The 25,294-nt window shown below is 33.8% G+C and overlaps 3 protein-coding genes across 3 annotated transcripts in view; 1 reads left to right on the top strand and 2 right to left on the bottom strand.

Moving 5' to 3' along the window:
• Positions 1 to 25,294, top strand: part of LOC118269035 (uncharacterized) — a 36,588-nt gene that overhangs the window by 3,927 nt on the left and 7,367 nt on the right. The window contains exons 9-14 of the mRNA XM_050699488.1: positions 376 to 510; positions 879 to 999; positions 1,214 to 1,287; positions 1,759 to 1,860; positions 21,061 to 21,236; positions 21,359 to 21,414. Coding sequence (XP_050555445.1) covers positions 376 to 510; positions 879 to 999; positions 1,214 to 1,287; positions 1,759 to 1,860; positions 21,061 to 21,236; positions 21,359 to 21,414 — 664 coding nt within the window. The remainder of the gene's footprint in view (positions 1 to 375; positions 511 to 878; positions 1,000 to 1,213; positions 1,288 to 1,758; positions 1,861 to 21,060; positions 21,237 to 21,358; positions 21,415 to 25,294) is intronic.
• LOC126912414 (cuticle protein 10.9-like) lies at positions 3,121 to 16,679 on the bottom strand. The gene is made up of 3 exons (XM_050704368.1): positions 16,512 to 16,679; positions 10,730 to 10,837; positions 3,121 to 4,003 (listed from the first exon to the last, which is right to left on the bottom strand). Exons 2-3 carry the CDS (start codon positions 10,835 to 10,837, stop codon positions 3,788 to 3,790), a joined length of 324 nt encoding a protein of 107 aa, XP_050560325.1. The 5' UTR covers positions 16,512 to 16,679; the 3' UTR covers positions 3,121 to 3,787.
• Positions 18,707 to 20,689, bottom strand: LOC118269480 (dynein regulatory complex subunit 2-like). The gene has a single exon (XM_035584608.2). The coding sequence runs from the start codon at positions 20,614 to 20,616 to the stop codon at positions 19,186 to 19,188; it is 1,431 nt and encodes a 476-aa protein (XP_035440501.2). The 5' UTR covers positions 20,617 to 20,689; the 3' UTR covers positions 18,707 to 19,185.

Genomic DNA, 25,294 nt, shown 5'->3' on the forward strand with positions numbered 1-25,294 from the left:
AGTTTACTGATGATAGACTATAGCGGCCATGATATAATAGGTACTTGAAGTATACTATATACCTTACCTAATTGGAAGCCATAACGACATATACAATGATTTTATATGGTCACTTGGGACTTATACACCCATTTCTGAGTACTACATATCGATTTTGTTCTAATAATATTCTGTAACACCCGTTGAAAAGCGTAAATATTGACGGCGGAACTTTATGGCGTAGCTTTAATTACAACGGTGCGCTTGATACTTTATGTGATATCAAAGGCTGTGTAGCTTTAGAAGTCTAAGAACAAGGCTATTCATCGTATAATTAAAATATTGTTGGCCTACTTGGGCCTTATAAACATTTAGGTGTATATTTTATAATTGCAGATATTCTGCAACACCCGTAAGAGCGTAATATTGACGGCGGAGACTTTATCCCGTGAGCTGACAATTAGCTTCAACGCGGAACAAAAGGCGAAGCTAACTGCACTAGCTTCTACAATTAAGAACAAGGCATTACAGGTAAATTAAAATAAAGATGGCTCAGTAATTGGTAGAGTTTCAAGATGCTTGTGTTAGGTCACAGAAAGTTATTTCAAACTGTTTAGTAGTTGCTTTGTATTGAAAACGAAAGAATTATCTTTTTCAAACATTTTGTACTCCACACCATATCTCCTTATTTGTAATATCTATGTATATCGTAATAGGCTCACTTCCTTAGGATGCATTAGATACACTCATAACTGGCGGAATAAGTGTTATTCTATATGGCAAGAGTGTAACTTTTGTCTGCGCTTTGGAGAAAATTATATTTTTTTGTTTGATTATAATAATCTATTTAATCGTACAATTTTTGCTCTTCAGTTCTTTGACTAACTTTACTTTCACAGGCCTTAGTAATGAGCGGTGTTGGGTGTCATCACGCGGGGTTATTGTACGAGGAGAGACAGAACATTGAGTTCGCTTTTAGGAATAGAGACTTACCAATATTAATCACGACAACTACTTTGGGTAAGTTATCTTTCAGATTAAGTACGATCAAGGTAGGCTCTTTTTTAATGGTGAAAATCATCCAATGGCTTCCCCCGCCTAGGGTGACATAGAGGGCGTGTCAGACTCTTACTAACTAAAACATAGGTAAGCTCTCGGATTATGACTTACTATGGCTTCAAAAGTGCTTTCCACAACTTCATGATTCTTATAATGATCTATTTGAATGTTTCAGCAATGGGCGTTAACTTGCCTGCACATCTGGTCATCGTTAAGAACACACAGCAGTATGTCAATGGAGCCTATCAGGTAATTTGACGTCGTACCTTAACTTAAACTCTATACTCCTTACCTCTCCTCCTCTATACTCCTTACCTTAACTATAACTCAAACATTTAAGAACATAAAGTTTTGCATGGATGATGTTGGCGTAGTGGTTATAAGCAATCGGCAATGTGGCGGGTTCGAGCAAGGAGCAACTCTGTGTGATCCACAAATTGTTGTTTCGGGTCTGGGTGTCATGTGTAGGTAAATGAACTTGTATGATTGTAAACGCACTCGTGACACAGGAGAAAAACCTTTTTTTTGAGGGGAAAAATCATCCAATGACTTCTCCCGCCTTGGGCGAGGCGAGAGGGAGTGTCAGACTCTTACTGACTAAAAACCACCCCGTTCCTTCTCCTGCTTTTCGGTAAGCCGGCTAGGTAGTCCGCAGCTCCGACAGGAGAAAAACCTAGGGTGGGCAAACGTTTAAAAAAAAAATATTTTGTTGTCCCTTAGGAGTACAGTATAAGCACAGTACTACAGATGGTGGGTCGCGCCGGCAGACCGCAGTTTGACACTGAAGCCACCGCCGTCATCATGACACGCCTCGTCGACAAGGTCAGCCTATTTTAATACTAATTGTCTAAGAAACAGAGTATTATTTTGGCTGCTTCTTGAATTAGATATTTTGGTAAAGTTTTGTGAACAACTGATTACATTAGGTGCTAGATAATTAATCTATAGCTCAAAGCTTAGGTCCACTTTCAGTATCACAAAACTGCTTATTGATATGTTGCTGTAGTTTTTTAACAGGTTGTGAAACAAAAGTTAGTAGGTAGGTCTTGTCCTTGGCGAATGTCTACAGTAGGCACCATTTGAGAGTGCCCTCTGCTTAACTCGAAACTAGATAGAGGTACGTCTCCATTAATGTAGGTACGTGAGTAAACCGTTTTATGTTTCATGATAGTTATTATAAAAAATTGCTGCAACATTACCATATTCTAGGAATAGGTACTTAGATACCTTACCTACGTCCTAACATTGATACTTTACTAAAAATAACTTTACAAATATATACCTATAAATCAGGAATCGATCACATTACCTACTAATGTTCGCGTAATATATTATTTACGCTAAGACCCCTGTGGTCACAGTGCCGACCGCGACACGCGTCGACAAGGCCAACCAACCAACCATCATGTAATATTATACAATACTTCAGGTTACTGCCGCATCCTTTATAAAAACGACTGCAATTTAAATTATTCAGATTACACGACGGACTTACATAAATTATTAACACACAAAATGTAGTTGTAGGTACTCAAAAATTTTAAGTATTTTTTTATTTAATTAAGTACTTATCTTACTAGTTTTTGCTTACGACTGTACTTACTGGGGCAAAAATCCTGTAAAACTGTAGAAATCACGCTCTATGCCGTTCCCTTAGGCATAGGATAGATGACTAATTTTTATTATAATGTCCATCATGTAGATTATCTTAAAATAAAAGACACGTATTTTTTTTACGGAAACAAATACTTTCGACAATAAATTGATTTGAAATGTCGTGCGACGTTGATGTTGCTCCCACTTCTAAACTTTGATTAGTTTTTTTTTTGTTTAAGTATATGACAGAATAAAAAATACGTGTCTAATATTTTTTCATTACCTATCTGACGGACTAAATATTAATAGTTTTCATACCTCGTCATCATACCTATTATGGGCAACCGTCTCTTGCTTAATAGGTACTCTCTATACTACTTAGACATAACTTAATTTTCAGATATCAGGTTCCTACAACTAAATCGTATTCCACTTTCTGAGATGAAGGTCGTCGTTTTTGGGTTAAAGACAAATAAAACACCATAAAAAGGTTTCAATACAAAAATATTTATAAAAAAAATATCAAAATCTACTTCTAATCGATACACATACAAAATTACAATCTAAGTTACAATTTTATGTCGAACATGGCCTATATTAGAATCGTTCTAATTAATCACAGTATCGGTAACTCGATATTTGCGGTACGATTTATATTAGAAATCGGTGACTGTACACATATTTATTACCTTAAAATATTGGCGAATGAGTTTTGCCTACACCTAGATTAATCATACACTTAATAATGAGAAAATCAAAATTATTTTACGTATACAGTATGTATGGGAGATTAATTATACTTAATCGTGAAAAAAGTTACTAGTGCTTTCGGTAAACGAATGTTCTCTTCAAGCCAGTGCGCCGATACCTAATTCGTTTCATAAATTACGTTTATCATCTTAAGGATCCCTGATAAAATAATTTACACACATTTATTATACAATCTAATGAAAACTGAAGTAACTTTTTTCGGTTTCGACTTCTGAATCCTATGTAGGTATGTAGTGTAAGGTAAAGATGTCTATTAATCGAAATAAGTAATTAATAAAGAAAAAGCAAATGTTTTACGGCATAGAATTCAGAAATCAAAGGTTATATTTGAACTAGTATCAATTGATCGCGGTACCAGTCTTTGTGGGCGTCGTAATACGGTTTACTTTCCTTTGCCGAAGGGGTTGGCGTTGTCTTCGAAGGTGATTTTGGGAACGAAACCGCTTTCTCCCTCCACACTGTACTCGACGGTCATGAGACGACCGTCGGGGAGTAGAACTCGGTATCCTCCGATGACTTTGCCCTGTGCATCTCCTGCTTCGTTGGCCCCGAAGTAGAGAGCTTTCTCTTGATCTTCAACGTCGTATTTGTACTCGTACTGTGGAAGAAATAGTTGTTAGTAGAAGTAGCATAAATTTTCATTTATTAATACTCAGATTTGGTTGAAGTATGAAGGAAAGATTGCTCATTATTTCTGCAATAGCCAAGGAAAATCTTTAATTAAAAACGATACAGACACCATGGCATTACCTAGGTACATCAAATTGTTCTTTAATTCCTTTGATACTGAAGGACTTTATAATTGAAAGTTCGTTTTCATAAAAAAAATGTATTACATAATACTGTGGATTTTGGAGTGGATTCCTATGTTAGAGAACCATTTAGTAGCATTAATGTCTACTTTCGATGCATAATCAGCGGATTTACCTAACAAGCAGACCAATTAAGAAACACATGTATAAACTAATTGCTTGTACATTGTACATAAATAAGATATAACAAGTTGAATAACATTGACAATTAGTTTATTCAGTAAAACGAAAACTTTCTACAAAAATTCACGATGACGAAAGCATGCAGTCATGTTTTTAGATTTCGAGATTAAAAATGCACGTAGGAGGGTTCTATATTGCATTTCTTTCTTAAAATATTTTGTTTAGTAACTAAGGTAGAAGGGAAAGTGTATAACATTGGTACAATCTGATAAAACGTGAATATTAAATGTCCGCAGTTTTGTAGTTCGTTCCTAATTATAATAATTACTTAGATAATGACCCGTGACGTATTTACTCGTACTTATGTAATTGTGTTTGCAATGCCACTTTATTATTTTAAGAAAGTCTTAACTGTTTTATTTACCCGTCTATTTATAAATTACATGTTCATATATTTAGGTGCGATACCTAGGAACTTAGTTATTAAAATACAGTAAGAAGGGATTGATATCATTATCATTTTTAGTGGTTACTGGTACTTTTTTTGCCCCGATGCCCGTTAAGTACTAATAACGAACGATTTAAAATGCGTTTGTTCTTAGTTATTTTAATAAATGATTTGTTTATTATTAGAACTTATGACGGGATATTTACCATGCTTATTCACTTTGGTGAGTTTCCGATATTTCGGCACTGTTGCAAGCGCCATGATCACGGATTAACAATTTCAAAGATGGCTATGTTCAATTCGTATACAAATTGTAAACACGCAATACTCAATAGTTAAGAACGTTTATTGAAAACGTCCTTCAGCACAACGATGTTACTGTGCCAAACTATGATTTATGCAAAAAGTATGACGGTAAGCTATTAAATATTTATATTTTATTCTTCATATATTTCGTAATCGTGTCCGTACATGGCACGAGTAAACGTATGACTAAATAATGGGACCCTTTTAACAGCATTGCAAAGCAACTAAGTATTACTTTAATATTAGGAAATTATTTAATATCGCACACTTAATATGAAAACATTTAATAGTATTTAAATGCTAAATAAATTTCCCCACACCTGTCTATGCATTTTGCAAGCCTAATTCTTATGCAAAGACAAACTACTTGAAATAACGAATAATTAAATTAGTAGTATACACAATTACGTTTATAAAATATATGTATTATGAGAATAAAATTACAATATTTGGTGTGTACGTTCGCATTATTCTTCAGTACAAATTACATGCACGTGATTCAAATAGGTTTTTATTGTGTAGTGTTTGCAATTAATCGAGATAAGCCGTATAGTGCTCACAAAGACGGTTAAACGCAATTGCGTCCAATTAGTAGAGTTTGCGTTGCAAATGTTCACATCGTTAACATAATCGTCGGCTAGATGCGTCCGATAATGCACGGACGTGCTGGAAACTGTACTTCAGTGCGGGCGAACAATACTTAATCGATGGGATGAGGGCGATGTATGAACATGTCGGATGAACATATTAAAGACCGAGGACATAGGAGATATCATCTGTACAATGTACATCTCTTGCGGCTACCATTTAACTATGGGTACTTAAAACTACACGCCAAGACAATTATTTGATAGACATCTATGATAAACTTAATCCGACATCTCGTAGACTCGTAGTACAAGAACATCTAACGAGTTAATGTTCACTTACAAGCAATTACAGATTACTTACAAAAAGAAACAGGAAACCAAAAAAACATAGAATTGAACGATTAAAAACAGTTTCACGCATACATCAGTGACCAAAAAAATGTAATCATTATTTCGATCTTAACGTTATCATTACATTTTGGGACCTTGGGAATCTAATTGTTGACGTTAATTTGGGCTTAGAAAAAATTACCTGGTTTACAATCTATACATATAATAAAATCGTAGAAAAGTGCTGTCTGTACATTGAAAATAAAAATAAAAAAAATAGCAGGGGTTATTGTTATGTCGATGTCGAACCCAAAAATGTAATTAACTTTTTTTTTGTCTGTTTGTCTGTTTGTCTGTTCGTCTGTGCGCGCTAATCTCAGAAACGGCTGATCCGAGTTGGATGCGGTTTTCACGAATATATTGTGGGATGCTTAAATTTACATTTAGTGTTTGTTTCATGTCAATCGGTTCATAAATAAAAAAGTTATGTCAAATTAAAGAATCACGTCGAACATTCTATGCTTATACCATTAATCTCCGCAACTATTTGACGGATTTGGTTGAAATTTGGTACAGATATAGTTTAGAACCTTAGAAAGGACATATATATATTTTTATTTCAAAAATCAAAAAATAAAAATAAGAAATAAATTATTTATAAATAATTCTATGTCGATCGTTACACGACTTCGGTTCATGTTATTGTTTTAATTCATCGAAAAAAAGTAAATAAATAGTAAAAAGGTATGAAAAAAATAATATCAATATAATAAAACATTTAGTACAAAGAAAATGCTCTAACGGAGTATAGATAATTCTATGTCGATCGTTACACGACTTCGGTTCATGTTATTGTTTTAATTCATCGAAAAAAAGTAAATAAATAGTAAAAAGGTATGAAAAAAATAATATCAATATAATTAAACTTTTAGTACAAAGAAAATGGGTATAAATAAATAATCCAAGTTGTCTTTCGATTTCGGATCGAAATAGATCGCGCTATGGTTTCGTTACATTCATTTGGTTGGGTATCGGCCGAGCGCTTCGGTACTATCGTAGAAAAAGTGTATTATCAGTCGTATGATTATTTGTCTGTAGTGGTCCTGCTGTTTCGTATATTCTAAATTGGTTTCGTTGTATTTGTCAATTAATAAGTTTATTTGTTGGGTTTTCCTGGTTTTTTGGTTAAACTATTTAACGTAGGTTTAGTTTGATATCGATTATTAGTAGTTACTGTAGTTAGTTTTTTTAATAAAATTGTAAGTCTAATTTATAAATTAATTAGATTAGATTTAAGTCGTTTCTTTTAAATTATTTAGTTTAAGCTTGGTTATTATAGCATAGAGGATAGGTTGTAATATAGTTTCTTTTTTAATTGTTATAATTTCGTAATTCGTAGCTTTCTTTAGTTTTAAGTTAGTTTAAGTCCGTTTTTAAACTATTTTTTCAATGCCCTAAGTGAGTATACATCTATTAAATTCAAACGCAGAGCTCATTATGTTGATTTTTGAAGAGTTCCCTGGAATATCTTCCACATCTCATTTTTGAAGAGATCCCGCGAGATCGGGAACTATGTGGTTAAAACCAAAAATTTGCCGGAAGTCACTATTCCACGCGAACGAAGTCGCGGGCAAAAGCTAGTACTAAATATAGTTGAAAATGTTTGTCATGGTACGATTGTATTACTGAAAATTGCTGCATATGTGTACATAATAATTATGTTAGCCATCTAAGTATACAGAAACGAACTAATACTTAAAATCATCGCTATTGATTTGTAAAGACTGAGTATATTGCAAATTAACTAAAAACAACGTTATATTCTAAGAAAAGCTCTTCTAGTTTCGAGTCATAGAGGGACTCATCATGAGTAGCGTGCGCAGACGCAGCGACGTCACGCATTGTAATGATCATTGATTTCATTGTAATGATCATTGAGATATGACAAACATATTTTTAAAATAACTATTGTGAGGCATAAAAAATAGGTACAAAAAACACGCTACTCATGATGAAGAGACCCTCTGTGACTCGAAACTATTAGAGCGTTTCTCTATTTAATGCACGTGAGTAAACCGTGATTTTTTAGTTTTTCTCTTCGTCATAAACTTAAAGCTCCTACATAGGTATTATCCTAAATTCAAATATTTAAACATTGTAGTACCTATGTATGTTAATTAAGAATACCATCATATTGATTTAAAGATGTCAAAGTTCGCAAGAGGTCGTACTGGCGCATGGCTGTGTAGCAAAATTATTTTCGTAAGACTTCGTTAGTAGTTAGTTTCATTCTCGTCTTCGTGAATCCTATAACTATTAATTTACATTTTGTCTAACGTAACATGCAAACTATTTACTTTTCGAATAGGTAAGTAGATAAGGTTCCTATGTGAATTTTTAAAGATGAAAGAAATTGAAAAAAAAGTCTGAAAAATGTTAATAAACAAACGTAATTCTATCTTTTACTTGGTGAAAAATAAAGTAACTTGAACATTTAATTTTGTAATGAGTAGCCCGTAGGTACACTAGCTGCAATTTCAGAAAAAGGTGTAATAGATAAGTGACGATCCTTATAAATATTTAAAGATCGATTAAAAACAGATGCCTTTATAATTGGAATCTCCGTTTAACTTATAATGAACATTTGACAAGCATTGTTCTATAAGATTTATTGACTTGCAATCGTTTAGATGAGCGTGATAATCTGCGGTAGCTATTTTTCCCCTTTCAACAATGCATCAGCCATTTAGTCGGTAATGATTAACTTCTTGGTAGTTATTAACTTTTTCATAACCCTATCTACTCTTTCTTTTATAGATAAGTACTTATTTTACAAAGAGAAGCCTAATAAATCACATCGGAGTTCCACTTTTTTATTCAAAATTATACATACCTATATCTAGATTGGCCTGATTACAACTATGAACGGACCTATTTACTATTACGTTAAACGTAGACTTTAGAACAGGTTGTGTATGTATTGTACAGTTTTTTGTAGAAGCTAAGGTGCTCAAATTACCCGAAGACAAAAGAAGCCTTCTCTCTTCACCTATCCCTATTATGCATTACCGATACAGACGCACCCTTCAAGTTATTCAAACTTTATTGTTAGCTTGAATATGTCGTAATTTAACATCTGCTAGACTTAAACTTGCCTTAGTCATAATGCCGTAGGTCAAAGGTATTCACGTTTTGTTTAAATTATTGCCGACGTACGAGCATCCTTGCGTCTCGCTTATATGTTAAGGCAGACAACTTTTAGTTTGTATAAAAACAACTACAATAGTATGTAGGTACACTTAATGACACATTTTAATTAAATGTAAGATGAGTTACAATGTTTTACGTATAATAAAGTATTTGTCGTGAGTCTTTATTCATATTTGTCATACCTGAAGATTACGGCAGAGTTGCTGTGGTCGAGTCTGACTTAATTAAGGAGATGCATAATTAATGTCTAAAATCCTATCGCATAATACATTATAATAAATATATTTTATTAATTAATAGAGGCCCAATAACGGACAAAAGATAAGAGGTAGCTAACAATAAGCTTTCAAAAGCTCAACTTGAATAGACCGCGTTCGGCGCTCTGATTGGCCGACTCTAATGAACCAACCAATTAGAGCGCCGAACACGCTCTTACTAAGCCTATCTGAGAAGATAGATGACGTCAAGAGACAGACATATTTAAATATAACAGAAATATTTTAATATAATATATTTGAAGGATAAAACAAATACACGAGACATTACCATTAAAATACAGTAACTAACAACACAATATTCTCAGAATCTCCTATACTAGGACATGAACACTATAAATAGCATTAAAATGCGAAGATGTTCTCTCATTGTCATTTTAAAGGGCGCGAGACCTTACATGGGTGACTTATTCTATAAACAATTATGTACAGTTGCATTCTGTAATTATATAGAGTTGTATAGTAATTAAAAATGTTGCTTTACTTATTATGTATTTGATCTACATAGAGATAATTATTGGTCATGTAATCCTAGTATGGGTTTAAAGAATTTGTGTGATGATCATTGTCACACAGGTGTCATCTGCAAAGCGCTATTGAAATGCTTTGGTAAATTCTGTAGAATACGAATAGGGACTGAAGGCATTTTAATTGCATATTTCAGTTAAGTAACTGTTTTGTGTATTGATTTTTAATTACATACCTTTAACCTGTTTACATTGATACTTTAAATATGTTCTAGATTATTTAATCTTGTATTTACAATTATTTTAGTTCGCGTTTCCAAATATATTTTTAAGCAAAGCCAATCCAAGTTCAATGACTCATTATTTAAAAAAAATGGCACAAAAAATAAACTAACGATTTTTCAAAGCATTCATATAAAATAAGTATTTTATAATAACTTTATTCTAGTTTTTATAAAGTCTATATTAATAACAATATAATAAAGTTGGAAACTTAATAACGAATTGAGTTAATAAATGTTATTTTTTTTTAGGCATTTTTTTACATAGGTAATAATCTGAGTTCTGTGATTGTTAGTCACTACATTAATCCTGACATTCGATGAATTATATTAAGTATAATGTCTATGTAGGTATTAATATTTTTTATCAAAATTTTTGGTACGGCTTGAATATTAACTTTTGAGAAACATACAATTTAAACTTGAAGACTTAAGTTTAAATTGTTAGTTTTATTCTTACAATTCTGTTTGTAAAAACTTACGGGCATAGGCGGGTATTCTTGTTCCTGCGGCGCCGGCGCAGACGACGCTTGCCTTACACTCACGCACACCACCACGAGCGCACACACCAACCACTTTGTTGACGACATCTGCGAAACAAGCGTTGTTACATTATTTATTGCTAGAAAACGGCAAAGTTCAATAGATTTTGACTTGCCAGGAGTGATGGATGTACGAATTATAGCTGTCTTCAACCCTGTAATGTATCGGTGCCTTAAGGACTTTTGGTTTGCTAAGAAAGTTACTGTAAATCGCTGTATCATTGTGGGCATGGGTACTAAGCGTAAAGTACGTATAAAACTCGAGTCATAGTTGATCCTTACATTTATTCAGTTGTGAATTTACTAAACTACTATAAGATTGTCATCCTGATATTCTTCTTTAGGATAAGATAATTATAAAGATATTAATCTATTCTGCCTTCTTCCATAGTACTTGTTATGTTACCTACCAGTATGATTATATCTACCATAAACTCTTTTTCGTGCCCTTACTTTGAACTTCTTGGACCCCAAGAAGCAAAGGACAAGTAAGTATCTGTGTATGTACTAAATATGTCCTATTTATGTCCTTTTATTTTATTCTGTTAATGCTTTAATTACTGCACATAGACACAATATATGCAGAATAAAAGAAACTTCGAATAAATCTTTGATTTTACTAATGTAGGCACCTAACATGTTTTAAACATTAAGTTATCTCAGCTTATTTATTGCAATGACTAATGTTTTGGACGTAAGAACATTAGGTCACTTAATATGGGTGCAGTGTATTGTTTATTTTTCCTAAAGTTATCTTATTATGGTAATAGCGAAATATTTATTGGTTTACGTGGTACGCCATTAGATGAGAATTATGTGTTTAGAAAAACACGCTTGTATGTAAAAGGACTAATATTTATTTCTACTTAATGCTAATCTATACTAATATATAAAGCTGAAGAGTTTGTTTGTTTGAACGCGTTAATCTCCGAAAGTACTGGTCCGATTTAAAAACAAAATATATTTTTGTGATACATAGCGAGGAAGGATATAAGCTTACGCTTATAAAACATTACGTAACTGTCAATAGAAGCTGAACAGAGCGGGTGAACCCGCGCAGAAGTAGCTAGTTTAGTCATAATTCTTGTAAGGTTTTTTGGGACCGCTTCGGTACACTTAGTAGGTATGTTTTATGGACCCTTTTGAGACACCAGAGGTGTCGCTAAAACTTATAATATAACATACGTCTTTTTTTCAGAAACACTTGATTTGTTGGCTACCTAAGTGCGTAATAAATTGAATAAAAGGTTCAAAGTGACGTTTTGAGTAAATGGCTTATTTATTTACATAATGTAACTTGATATGCACTGTATAAAGACATTAAAATAAATCTTATTTTCGGAATCTTTTTAAAATGTGCGGGTAAACTACACAACAGATTTAAATAATTTTAGCACATAAGTTTAAAATAACATACATTGAAATTAGGTACACGGGTACACCTCATGTACTTATTATTCTGTGCCCAGGCTACCTTCTCATCCCAGTAACGTTTGCCCATTGGCAGAAGCAACTATTTATGAAATAAGTCAGATAGTTATTGTATCAAATACACCTATTGTCTTTTAATCAATATTTATAGTACCTACTACCTATGTTACACACTACAATTAAACCTATTTAAAATCAAACGCTTTAACCACACATCGTAACGTAATTCTCAACACAAATTAAATCATTACCCGACGCACGGTAATTGCCGTTATATACCATAATCGTGTATCTAGTATAATTTTAATATAATAATGTTTAATTACAATTATTTATACGATGTTCAGTTTCTTATTTCCGTGGATTCTTCAATCAAAACAATAAGCAATTAAATAAGCTAATGTGGGTAAAGAATGTCAACGGTCGATGTTTAGGTCGTAAATCTATCGTGTTTGTTTTATAATGGCGTGGTTAGGTAGGATTCGAAGCACTAGTTTTAACAAGGACATGCTTATTATATCGATGATGCATACTAGCTAAGTATCGCTTTTGTCCGCAAAGATAAAAAAACACTGAATACTTCACGGGTGAATTATGCATGCATTACCCTAATTTTACTTTTTTTTTTGTTGAGCGGGGAATATCATCTAGTAACCTTGGGCAAGCCAAGAGAGAATGTCAGACTATTCCTGATTAAAAACCACCCCGTTCCTACTTCTGCTTTTCGAGCTGAAACTCCAGTTAATCCGCTATTTTACTTGCTCAGGCAAAAGTTTATATCTTGTATTCAATAAATTAGGTACCGTAACTAATAAAGTTAACAAAATATTACCCACTTATGTCTTTTAAAGCGGATACTAAGCAAACTAGATATCCTATTCCTAATCAGATACATATTTTTTTCAAATATCCATTTAAATAATGTCACAATACAATATCTTCTTTAATAAAAACGTGTATAACCGCAAGATATCGATGATTTATCTACGGAGTAAACAGCTAGTTATCGACACAGCTATGGAGTGACAATTACTGTAATTATGTTCAGTTTTATGTTTTTGTAACACGCACGCTTTGTGGCCTTTCCCACACGCCCGAGAATTAAGTAAACAGGTCTAGTCTAGGTATTTCAGTATTTACCTACTAATTAAGGGTCTCCTCGCATTTATCAAGGTGCATACTATCAACAACTTTGCTTCCTTTCGAAAATAAGCTATTGATAATGACTGAAACGTCAACGCTTAGCTTTTTGAGGTATAAAAATCATCCAAAGACATCTCCCACCTTAGGTGAAGCGAGAGGGAGTGTCAGACTCTTACTGACTAAAAACCACCCCGTTCCTACTCCTGCTTTTCGAGCCGGAGCCCCAGTAACCCGCTAGATAGTCCGCAGCAACTTACGCTTAGCTTAAGGCTAGTTACAGCTACGAAGCTAATTGTAACTATCTATATTACATCAACTAGATTTTTCCCGAATGATTTCTTTTTCTTTTTTTGTACTCAATGTGAATAAATAGCTACAAATCAAGTCTTTATTATGGAAGATCCTTTTCTTTTTTCTTTGCAATAATGATCTGAATAGAAATAAACTTGATTTGTATCATATTTTTTTGTAAATCATCTTTATTTTTCACATAAGTAGTTTAAATAAAAATGGTCACCGATTTATAAGAAGGGCAAAACATAGATATTTATTTATGTTTTCCGAGTCGATGACATAAAAAAAATATCTAAGATTTTTTCAAAACGTGTCACTAGAGAACACTTTAGCTAAAATCGTATTGCATAAAAGCAACATTAACAAATCTTATACAAAATTTCACTTGATTTCCATAAATCTGAAGTTAATTAGCAGTAACAAAAAGGCTAATTACCATAAACAATACCTGATAGGGAACTTTGGCGGCAATCTGCATAAAACATTGACACAGGTATGCCAATAATTGAGATTTGCCTGGCCTCGCGTGATCGATTCCTGTGTGGAATTGCTTTGTCTTGTCGCCTCGCCTCGCCTCGCCGTCGCAATCTGTTGCGGACGTGTGATTGCGCACTTATTCGGCGGTTTTTACTCGTGAAAAGCCAAGGAAAACACGCGGTGACTTTGAACATTTCGCTCGCAAACATAATGTATTGTGTGAATTTTTGAAATATTTCGCCTCTGTATGGGAATTATTTGGTTAGGAAGTTGTAGCAATGTTTGTAAATGTATAGGTACGGAATCTATCCCTTCGGTATGTACATAGATTTTCGCGACGCGAAGAAACATGGCAAGCCAAAGGAGGACTTCCTAAATTCGATTATTATCGATTAACATATTCCTGCTTTTATTTCCTAACTTTTTCATAATATGTCATCATACTGAATTTAACCGGGTCGTTGTAAAATAATTATGTAGAAGTCGTGTATCGATTAATACAAGAACCATACCTAATTGTTTAAAGTCTACAATTAACCTATAATACGAGCTCAATATCTAAGACAATACAGTACACAGACTCCATCATACCGTTACTTATCGGTCTATCTTTCACATGGCAATTGAAACTTTTTATTTCACGACCTTTAAAGTCGTGGAATCTCATACACATAAAAATTCCATTTACGTTTTGTTCCGAAAATTGTGAGCATTCTTTCTCATAGTCTCGGTAACTGTATTAGGTAGTCCTTGCTCTCAATAAACAATATTATTAGTAAAAAAGTCTCATGGGTCAGAATGCTGTTATCACATGTGTTAATCGTTCGATGACGAGAAACAAAATGTCATTCTCACTGTTTCTAGGTTTACGATAGCAAAGTTAACGAACTGCGCGTGCGACCCGATATTCAACGCCTCGCTTCACGCGTGATTTTGGTTAACAATCTGGCGAGGCGTACGCAATGTAATTTTCCGAACACACCGTGTAATTTTCGGAAAGACCAAGCATTAAATAGCATACAAAATTATTATTTGTGTCAATGTGGCAATTTACAAAAAAGTCATACATATTATCATATGACTTGTATGAGTGTCTTTTAGATAGATTTACTCATACAAGTTCTACTATAAGTTTCAAATATAATTGGTTATTTGAAAATTACGTAAATTGCCAACGGAATTGTTTATTATAATCCCAGTTGATTTAACTAGAATTTTGGCAGAGGGGACAGAAGTTCTAAATAAAAGAGATAAAGTATACTATGTAATCTTTAAATACAACATTACCTGCCTTTAAAGCCATGGCAGATAATTTTAGAACACCTTATATACTCAGATTTCGAGATTTACCTACGATTAAAGTATAATGGATTAATAGATAATTTAATCCGAACCTATTGTCAACATGAGCTGTCACATTTTTTACATACAACGCACTTTATGCTCTAGTTCTATCGTGGGAAATACAAGAGCCCTGCAGCCTCTCAGTTCGGAAGAAATGGCAAAGGTGACGACATTGCATTTTCGCAGTCACTCGCTTAGTTACCAATGATAATAGTATGCAGTAAATCAATATTGTAATAAATTCACACGTTTTTTTTTAAAGAACAATTGATTTTCATGTCAGTATGCAACTGATAACGTTTTAAGATAATCGACTTGAATGGGTGTCGAAGAAGAAGTGATGATTGTAATGAATGAATCGCTTGCAAAGTTCTGCGTGTTTTTTTTTTTGGTAATGTACTGAAATATTGTAATAAGTAATGCTTACCTATGTATTAATTTAATAAGTATGTAGATTATGATATTTTAATTCAGCATCTAGAAGTTAATGAATAATTGTAATCGAGTGATGAGTAACTAATACGGAAATAATTTACATGTTCCAATTTATTTTTGGTTTTGGAAAAAACTAATCCTAATTCAATTTTGAGCATAATTTTAATCTTAATTATGTTTTTATATCGTAGGTGGTTTTTGCTACCACAGAACATACAAAATCACAAATCGATATATGGAAACAGTCTCTTCTTTTACCCGACTGCCAAGGAAGGGTTATGTTTTTAATCAAACGTTTCTATTGCTACCTAAATCCCATTGTTTTTATAGTCCCATGCCAATTAAATGCATATTTTATTCAAATTAGTAATATATTAACTAAGTAGACTTCCAGAAACAAGCCTGGCTGATATTAATCTAATATTATTTATTTTTCTTAAATATTTTTTCATATTAAGGGTCCACTGTGTGTTAAATAATGAACTATGGGTTTCCCATTTGCAGCAGTAGTTACGAAAATACCGTCTATCATCTTTAAAACTAAAGAACCCACATGGCTCACAACTACCATCTCTTCATCATCATCTTAGGGACTCACCTTAGAAGGAACGTACACACAAATAGCACGACACTGCACACAACTTGTAACAATCGGTACCGATGACAATGATCGTTGTTTAGCGTGCAAAGCTGACTGGTGGCGCGCCCCGGCCTCGTCCGCGTCTTATATACGCACCCCACGACTCCCCGACTAAGCGAAGATGCCGCAATGTCGCCCTATCATGATGGATGTCTCTCCAAACGTACGGATCTTGCCTCTGATAGTGCGTCGATAACCGTGACTAAATAGCAACAGTATACATTGATTCACACACGATGGCATGGCTTTACGCACAATCCCATACATTGCTCGCTAAACATACACCAACAACATCTCCCTATACACAGAACCATCAATGAGCTTAATTGTATCGCGTGATCAAACTTCACAAACTTGAAATTTTCGTAACACATGTGTTTCTACCTTTTCTCGGCATTGTACCGGTAATTATTTCATAATGTGATGACTTTTGTGTCTGCCTTCTCGGTTATAAACCAATTAAAAATATAAAATTAAGCGACCGTGAACCTTTATTTTAATTATTTTAAGGCTCTATTGCGTTGGTCTTAAGTCCTTGTTTCGTAATATTAATTGTGTTATCAGTCATTAAGTGTTCCGGACCGACGTATATTATGGTTTATTTGCTGTTGTAATAGATAGGTATCATCAATTTTACAGGTAGTCAAAGAATAGAATAAAATTAAATATAATATACGTACACAAGCATATGTAATACATTTTCTCATAACTAATTAACTATTTCAGCCGTGTACTACTTCGCAAACATTAATTGAATTATCCTCATTATATTAAAAATGTGCTACTGTAGAATGATGCACAAACCAGAAGCAGCCGCTAGTCACAGTGTAGATGTTATCTCAATTTGAACAAGGAAACTGCGGAAAATGTCGTAACGTCTTATTTTGAATCTTTGTAACATATAAGGAGTGTCGTGATATAGATAAATACAAAACCTGTAATAAGAGGGACTTCTCATGATAGGTACGAATATGATGTTTTATTGGGAGACCCGTCTACCATGAAATTAAAGCACTTCCACTGAAATATACTATGATCTAGTGAACTAAAATATGACTAAGTGTAAGCTTGTACTTTTACATAAAATTCATCATGATATCCTAATCATTATAAATTAGTTAAAATAGTGGGAATAGACGCGTGCATTATTCGTAAAGCACAATATAGTTCGTTACACTAAGTAGGGCAGAGCTTCTTCCTTGTAGTTATCCTTGCTTCATCACGTGGTGAAAGCGACTATCTGTCAAACGTTCATGATGAGGAAGTGGATCATACGTGGGCTTTGTGTTCTTTCACACGCTCTTCAAATATCGATAGGCAGACATTAGGCAAGTACCTGACTGAACCAAGTTATTTACTTCACAGAACAACGACAATTTAAATTTAATCCATTAATGCAAAAATACTTGCGTTAATACAAGTTTTGTGTAATATTACTTTATGAATTTAATTTAAAATAAACAGTTTTAACTTAGCACGTAATATTATTCTCGTCTTGCGGAATAATATGTGGGTAACGTTGTGTTATTATGATAGGAATCAATGTTCAATGGTAATTTTATTGTCCCAAGATTTATGCATTTCGTTCTCGATATTCTCTTAATAGCGAGCGGCATTTATAAAGACTGCGCCTAAATTATTCATGCGACTTGGGACGAACGCGATGCGACTGCTACAAAGATTTGCATTTGTATAGTATTTTATCAAACTACGTAACATTTTACTTTATTATATTCGTGTGTGGCGCATAATTAGATATTTTTAGATACCTTGAAGTTAGTAGATAATGAGATTATGAATATAGATAATAAGTAGCGATTGTGAAACAGCCTAAATATTTTTGAATAACGTGCGAAAGTGGTTATCACAATAGTCGTTTAGTTCACCTACTTCAATGACCACATACGAAGTGCAAGGTCGACTGTGTATGTAGCGGTAATAAGTTTAAAATATTTTAATATACTGAATAAACTGTTAGCGCTTAAAGTCAGATAACAGTCGTGCATTTAAAGATGAGTCAGGTCGGGTTAGGTTTATTTATAAAGTGCAGCTAGTTACAAAAGCGGGGCCAAAACAAGAAACAGGTAGGTAGGTACTTACTTAATGTCAAAAAAGCAACGCGTAATGTCGATTTTTATTTTCAAATTTTGCTATAAATAACCTACAGGTATTCCAATGATATCATAAACAAACATAATTGAATGAAAATTAAAATAAACTAACATAAATTATAATTAAAATACACAGAAGCTTTAATCGTAAATACATAATTCGTATTGTCAATAGTATTTCTTGACTACGTATTTAGTCAAACTTGAGCCAATACTATATTTCCGCTCACCAGCCTCTACATGAACCACAATAAAAGAAGTAGGTAATGTCAAAGTGTCATCGTTTGCGCCTCGCAAGGGTTTTGCGTCATTACAACAAGCGCGCGACGCTTGCGCCGTGCCGTGATCGACGAAATACCTAAACGTCACATGGGACTCCTGTGAAACTGCAAAATGTTATGTCATTGTTAACTTCGACGGAAGAGTTTAATGAGCATCGTGATGCACAAACATGAAAAGAATGTTTAATAAATATTCCAATTATTTTTACATCTTTCTAAATATACATGTATAGCTTTCGTTTAAATATTCATTTTTGATTGACGTTCCACTTTCGTTGCTTCTAATCCTCCGTCTATAGCGACCGGATGCTCGGATTTTTGCAAAAGTAGTTTCTGGTCAGCATTAGGTTTTGTGCAAATACATTTCTCGGGGTCGATCTTCATTTTTTTGTCACTGTATTCTTGTATCTTGCTTAAAATAAGAGCGTTTTCTTGTTCTAACAACTGTTTCTCACGATATAGTGCTCTTTTTGTCAATTCTGCTTTGGATATTCTGTGCCAGAGTCTTGTCAAACCACTTGTTGTTGTGATTGCATTTAAAACCAACGAGTCATCTGATTGTTGTTTACGAACGTTCATTCTTGATGCGGTTGGAGAATGAGGCAAATCCGAACCGAAAGGTAGAACTTTTTCCCGTCGTGTCTCAAACTTTCGACACAGCCCTGCCATACGCAAAATTTTATCTACTTTTTGGAAAGCTTTTTCCAACCATTCTACAGCATCATCAGACACTTTAACCAACAAAGCTAACTGTTTAACATCTATAGCAACTCCATTGTACATTTGATGTTTTAAACGAAAACAAGCTTCTCTATGCCTGTTACGACGTTCTCGAAACACAGCCTGTTTGGTGCCAGACTCATAAGCCATCAATTCCAAACGTAATCTTTTAAGCATACCATCACTGTTAGCAATTTTCTTTCCTTGAGAGGCAATTATATCAGCCATCATATTTTCCTTGCGCCTTAGTTTACGTACTGCTTTTTGATTTTCAGCAGTACCCGTAACGTATGCCTTGAGCACGGCCTTATATTCATCCCAAATTGCATTGTAACTGTTCTCAAGAAAAGAGCGTAATTTTTCTCGTTCATCTAAGTATTTGCTGCGGTCTTCGTCTGCTTTTACCATGTTTTCACCCCTTGTAGTCCAAGCTAAAGTGTCAGATATATGGTGCGCATGGTACAGAAGGAGCTGTAAATGTGTTTCAGCTGCAGTGTGGTCAGCCATTATTTTCGCTGCTTCATCTTCAGCTCTTTTTAGTAATTCTCTAGTTGTTTCAACATTCTGTTTTGACATGTTCTCCAAGTCAGCTAAAAATTTATTAATCATTCTATCGATTGTATCGCAAAAGCTAGCCACTGTTCGTTGGAACTGGTCATCAGCGACGTTCATAAGCTTAATGGTATGATTTATGTAGTGATCTTTTTTATCGAAAACCCTTTCAAAGACATGCCACATGACTTCGACATCTTGTCTAAATACGGGTTCTTTTATTTTAAGCATCATCGCGCGCCAACTTTTATCAAGTTCTCCGCGTCTTAAGGCTTGTGCAGCAATCTCGCGATTTAGCTCTTCGCGTTTGAGTTGCTTTCGAGCTTCAATTTCTAGCCTTAACTTTTCCTGTTTTTTTGCCTCTTTTCTGGCCTTTTTCTCTTCTTTAGACAACCCCATTTTTAATTATTGTATTATTCTGCTTGTAAATATTAAAATGTCGTACAAAATACTTCAAATGTCAAAGTAGTACATGTCGTCCATTTTTATTGTCTATTTCCAAAATCGTAGTTTTGTCTGTGTGTCAGCCTGATATAGGTACTCTTAGTAAAAAGTTTCATTTACAACAACTATCTATTAAAGAAAATAATAAACATATTAAAGAAAATGTATTTTATTAGAGTTTGTTATCTTATCTTGATCAAGAATTAACTAAAATTAACGATTTATTCACGTAAATAGGTATACTGTGCTCTACTAGTTTCGAGTTACAGTCACAAAGATTATTAATAATTAGCGACTCTTTCTCATAGAGATAAAGCGTATGCCAGATGCGGCGACATACTTGCACAACTCTTCATTAATGAAAAGTGTATTAAATTATATTATTATGTTTTCCAATAGCCTCGTTACCAAGCGCTGGTGGGTGGATGCGAGCCCTTGCAAAGCTTTTTGCACAAACGTTTGCCAGAGAACCTGAACAGCGAGGCGGCTTTAGGTACAGTCGGGGATGTTGCCCAGTGTGTGCAATGGCTGCGTTCTACCTTTCTTTATGTACGCGCTGCAAAAGATCCTAAGAAGTAAGTTGTATACGTATAAAACAATCAAAACATTATTTATACTGATTTGTGGAATATTTGGTAATTTTGGATGTATGGTATGTTCTTATAGTATTACCTAATAGAGTTTTATTTTTCAACAGGTACCTTGGATTATCACAAAATTCACCTCAACACTTGATATCTAAGAAAATTGAGGGTAAGTTCACATGTTTTAACTCCACGCTATCAAATGTCCCATTACAGATAAATATACAGGCTTCTGCGATACCCAGGGAAACATCCCAAACTCTTATTACGTTGATGACCCATGTTACTAAAAATTATAAATAATTATACAATAAGTCCGAACCGAAAATGATCAACAATACGATGGTTCTCTTGTTCGGTAGTCGCATTTGCGTTTTTCGTTCGTTAGTCGCATTCTCGTTCGTCATTGGTCGAGATTATTCTCAATTTTAGAAGTTCTGTGTCAACATACCTACATTGAATTTTAACATAGATGTATGTATAATTTTAATAAACGTTTGTTTATTAATAAGTACCTCACTCGGTTTACTCACTTTCAGCGTTACAGGATAATCGCGCTATTTATCTCTATTGTATAACCTTTTTGATCTTATCTCAACGTTCATAATAAAATTACATTAATTAAAATTAATTACTCGACCCATTAATTTCACAGTAAATTGTTCCTTTTTTACATAGCTATCACAAAAACGTTAGGTATTTATTATTATTCGTTTTAATAATTTTATCAATTAATCAAAATTGTAATCTGTGGTCAATTTGTTTATTTGTTTAATCCAAAACGGTCTGTTTGTACCGTTATTTTCATTTGCATACTTTTTTGTAAAGATATCTAGCCGTCCGGGTGAACTTCGTACCATCTAACAAACGTCTTAATCAAAATAAAATTAAATGTCGTAATAGGAGCTTTATGTGGGATTTTCCGATAGTTTCGATGTAGTTATTTATCAAATTTTGTAATTCGTTTATGATAGAAACTTACCGCCGCTGTACTCAGAGTCATATTACAACCCAGTTCTTAGCATTTATTTTCGGAACAAATTCGTTTCTAATATACGGAATTGATTAAATAATCAGCGAATAGGGTGGAATGCGCTAAACATAATACTGAATATTCACGTTTCGCTAGATTTGTTATAGGTATCGTAATCTCCTTTAATGAGCCCTGAAATGAGCCTATTCAATAAGATTTTGTCTCAGTAAGTTGTTTGATAGAATCAGCAAATTATTATATTTCCGACCCTTTAGTAAAAACAAAAACGTTTAATGATGGCCATGAACGACTCTAAAAATAAAAAAATATTTTAAACAATTCCTACAAAATTACAAGCAAATTAAGTACCAAGTACTTAGCTGGTTCACGCAACGAGATTACGAGTAAAACCTTAAAATAAAACAAGTTCCAAATCATTAGTTTTGTCGGAAGAGTCCATCAAAGAAAAACAGATATAATTGTTAAGATAACAATATTTTATTGCACAAAAAACATTGACCATTCAAATTATAAAGGCCTCTTCATTAAAGTTGTTTATTTAAAAACATCAACGATAATTATTCCTTAACTTTACTCAAAATAAACTGTTCAATAAAGTAATATCATAAAAATTACCTAATACAAGATGAGGCCTTCAACCCTTCAAGCAAAGAGCGTATTCCTTTTTAAAAGGCCGGCAATGCACCTATGACTCCTGTGGTGTTGCGGGTAATGCGGGTGTCTATGGGCGGCGCTGATCGCTTACCATCAGGTGATCCGGTCAGCTCGTTTGCGCCCCTATTCCATAAAAAAAAACCAAAGTACTTTAATAGAATACCTAAAGAAATAACTGCTCGTAATAAAGTTATCTATTTGTATTATCTATATTTTAATATATTCATAACAGATTATACAATAACTGGCAAGAATCCAGTGGCATCATCATTGCCATATAATTGCTACATTTTATTTAAAAAAATAATTTATTCAATTTATAATTGCATTAACAGTCAACTAGATACTACGGTGGATACCAACTAGATAGGTCATATCACGCATGCATTAATAATAGGCTATTATTTATGTATAATATGACATATATTTTTTCTATTAATTAACTAAGTCTGTCATATATGCCCTTTAATTTCCGGAAGGATCTTTAAACAGCAGTGTACATGTGTAAATGTAAATCGCCCGTTGTTAAGTAATCACTACTGTTCATCAGTTACAATGATTCCCAAGGGGTTATCTCTTACAACTATCCTTACCCACTTATTGCCGTACTCAAAGACATTTAATGATTACTTAAACTATTCCTTAGTAACGATTTTGTATCGAAATCAAATGCTAAGGACTGGGTTAAGTAACCATGAAATTACTCTGTGTATGGCGATTAGTTTCTTTAGGTACGGTACTGTTTGTGTCTGTACTGGGCCCCATATTATTAAGTACCTATTTATTGTGTGTACTCCCACATCCACCCAATGAAAACACTGAAAGACCTCTGTACCCTTAGTACGACTGCGCCGAACAAGCTCTCTTTTCGATTACTTTAAACTTAAAGCATACTCATACTTACTAAAGGTACTGATAACACTGAACTTAATAGTAGGGCACGTTCAGAACTTTTTAATTGCTTCCTATTTTAATATTATGTCCTATATTTTCTATCTTCATGGGTACATATCTTATCTTCGATTGTGTCTACCATGCCAAAAACGCGTGTCAAAATCTTTCGTTTTCACATAACCGTGTCTAATCATCATGCTGCAACCGGCTAATCACATACCTTTGTTAAACTGATAGCCATGACATAAGTAATAAGTATTTGTATAATACCTATTCAATTATATCTCGTCATTTTATGTCAATATTTACCTATAAATCTATGACATAATACCTGAAGATTTATATGAATGTAAATACTTTTTAAGACAAAGATTGACCGCAAAAAGCTTTAAACAGAGAGGAGTGGAAGGCCTTTGCCGTGCAGTGGGACGATCATGGCTGAAATCTAAATCTAAAGTCCTTTTTATCCTTCAATTGTACAAAATACCATTTTTTTTTGGTCTGGGGTTGAAGCTACGTAGATTTATAACTATTCACCTGGTAGGCATTAAGTACTTAGATTTTAAACATGTCTGAGTCACGGGGATATCAACCTTATGGAATTCTTAATTTCTGAAATTCTCATAATAAAAATAAGCATCTAAGTATTACATGGGGAATATCACAGTTAATTGAAAGGTCGCTTATACGTTGAACGCCATGGGGACAACATATAGACCAATAAGTGGAGGATTTGCCCTCAACTGTTTTTTGAGGACAGTTAATGCTTATGTCCATATTCGTATGTGGACTTACACCTTCTGCAAATAAAAGGTTCCTTTACCAGCCAGGAGTCTATACTTACTAACGACATTGAATCCTTGTTCCTACAATCAATCATCAAGTTAGTTGACGCTGCATGTCACTCAGGTTGCTATCCCCGGTCCAGAATGACCTCGCTTGAGTTCCGGATCGTGATTGATGGATGAGCGTCGTCGACACGCGCTGATCCTTAGCATTTGTCGATGCACGCGATCCTCTTATCCTTGGGTCAAGTGAAGGGCTGATGCGTAATTGTAATATGTTAGATTTTTTTCCTTTAAAGTAGTTATATCACGTGACATCACCATCACTATGCACAAGGCATTTCCCCACATGATAAAAATAATCATCCAATTTGGTGCAGTCGTTCAGGAGTATCCAATCTATGCATTAAGGTTCAGGACAAGTGGTGACTTATTAAAGTAACAGTGTTTACTATTACTGTAATCGGTACTACGCCAAGTGCTTGTACCTTACAGCCTATTTATTAAATGCCCTTTAAACGTAAAGCTATTTCTGATGTCGTCGAAGACACTTAATGTGTGTGTGCTTGTGCTAAATCGTAGTAAACGCTTGTAAATATCACGTCATTGGAATGGCAATTATGTTTATTCATCTTCACTTTAGTTATAATAATTGCTGTTTTGATTATATCTTGTTCGCCATAGCTACGTTGTCATTATTCAATGATGCCCTTATCTGGAAA

Source organism: Spodoptera frugiperda, chromosome 2 (assembly GCF_023101765.2).
Source record: "Spodoptera frugiperda isolate SF20-4 chromosome 2, AGI-APGP_CSIRO_Sfru_2.0, whole genome shotgun sequence".
NCBI lineage: Eukaryota > Metazoa > Arthropoda > Insecta > Lepidoptera > Noctuidae > Spodoptera > Spodoptera frugiperda.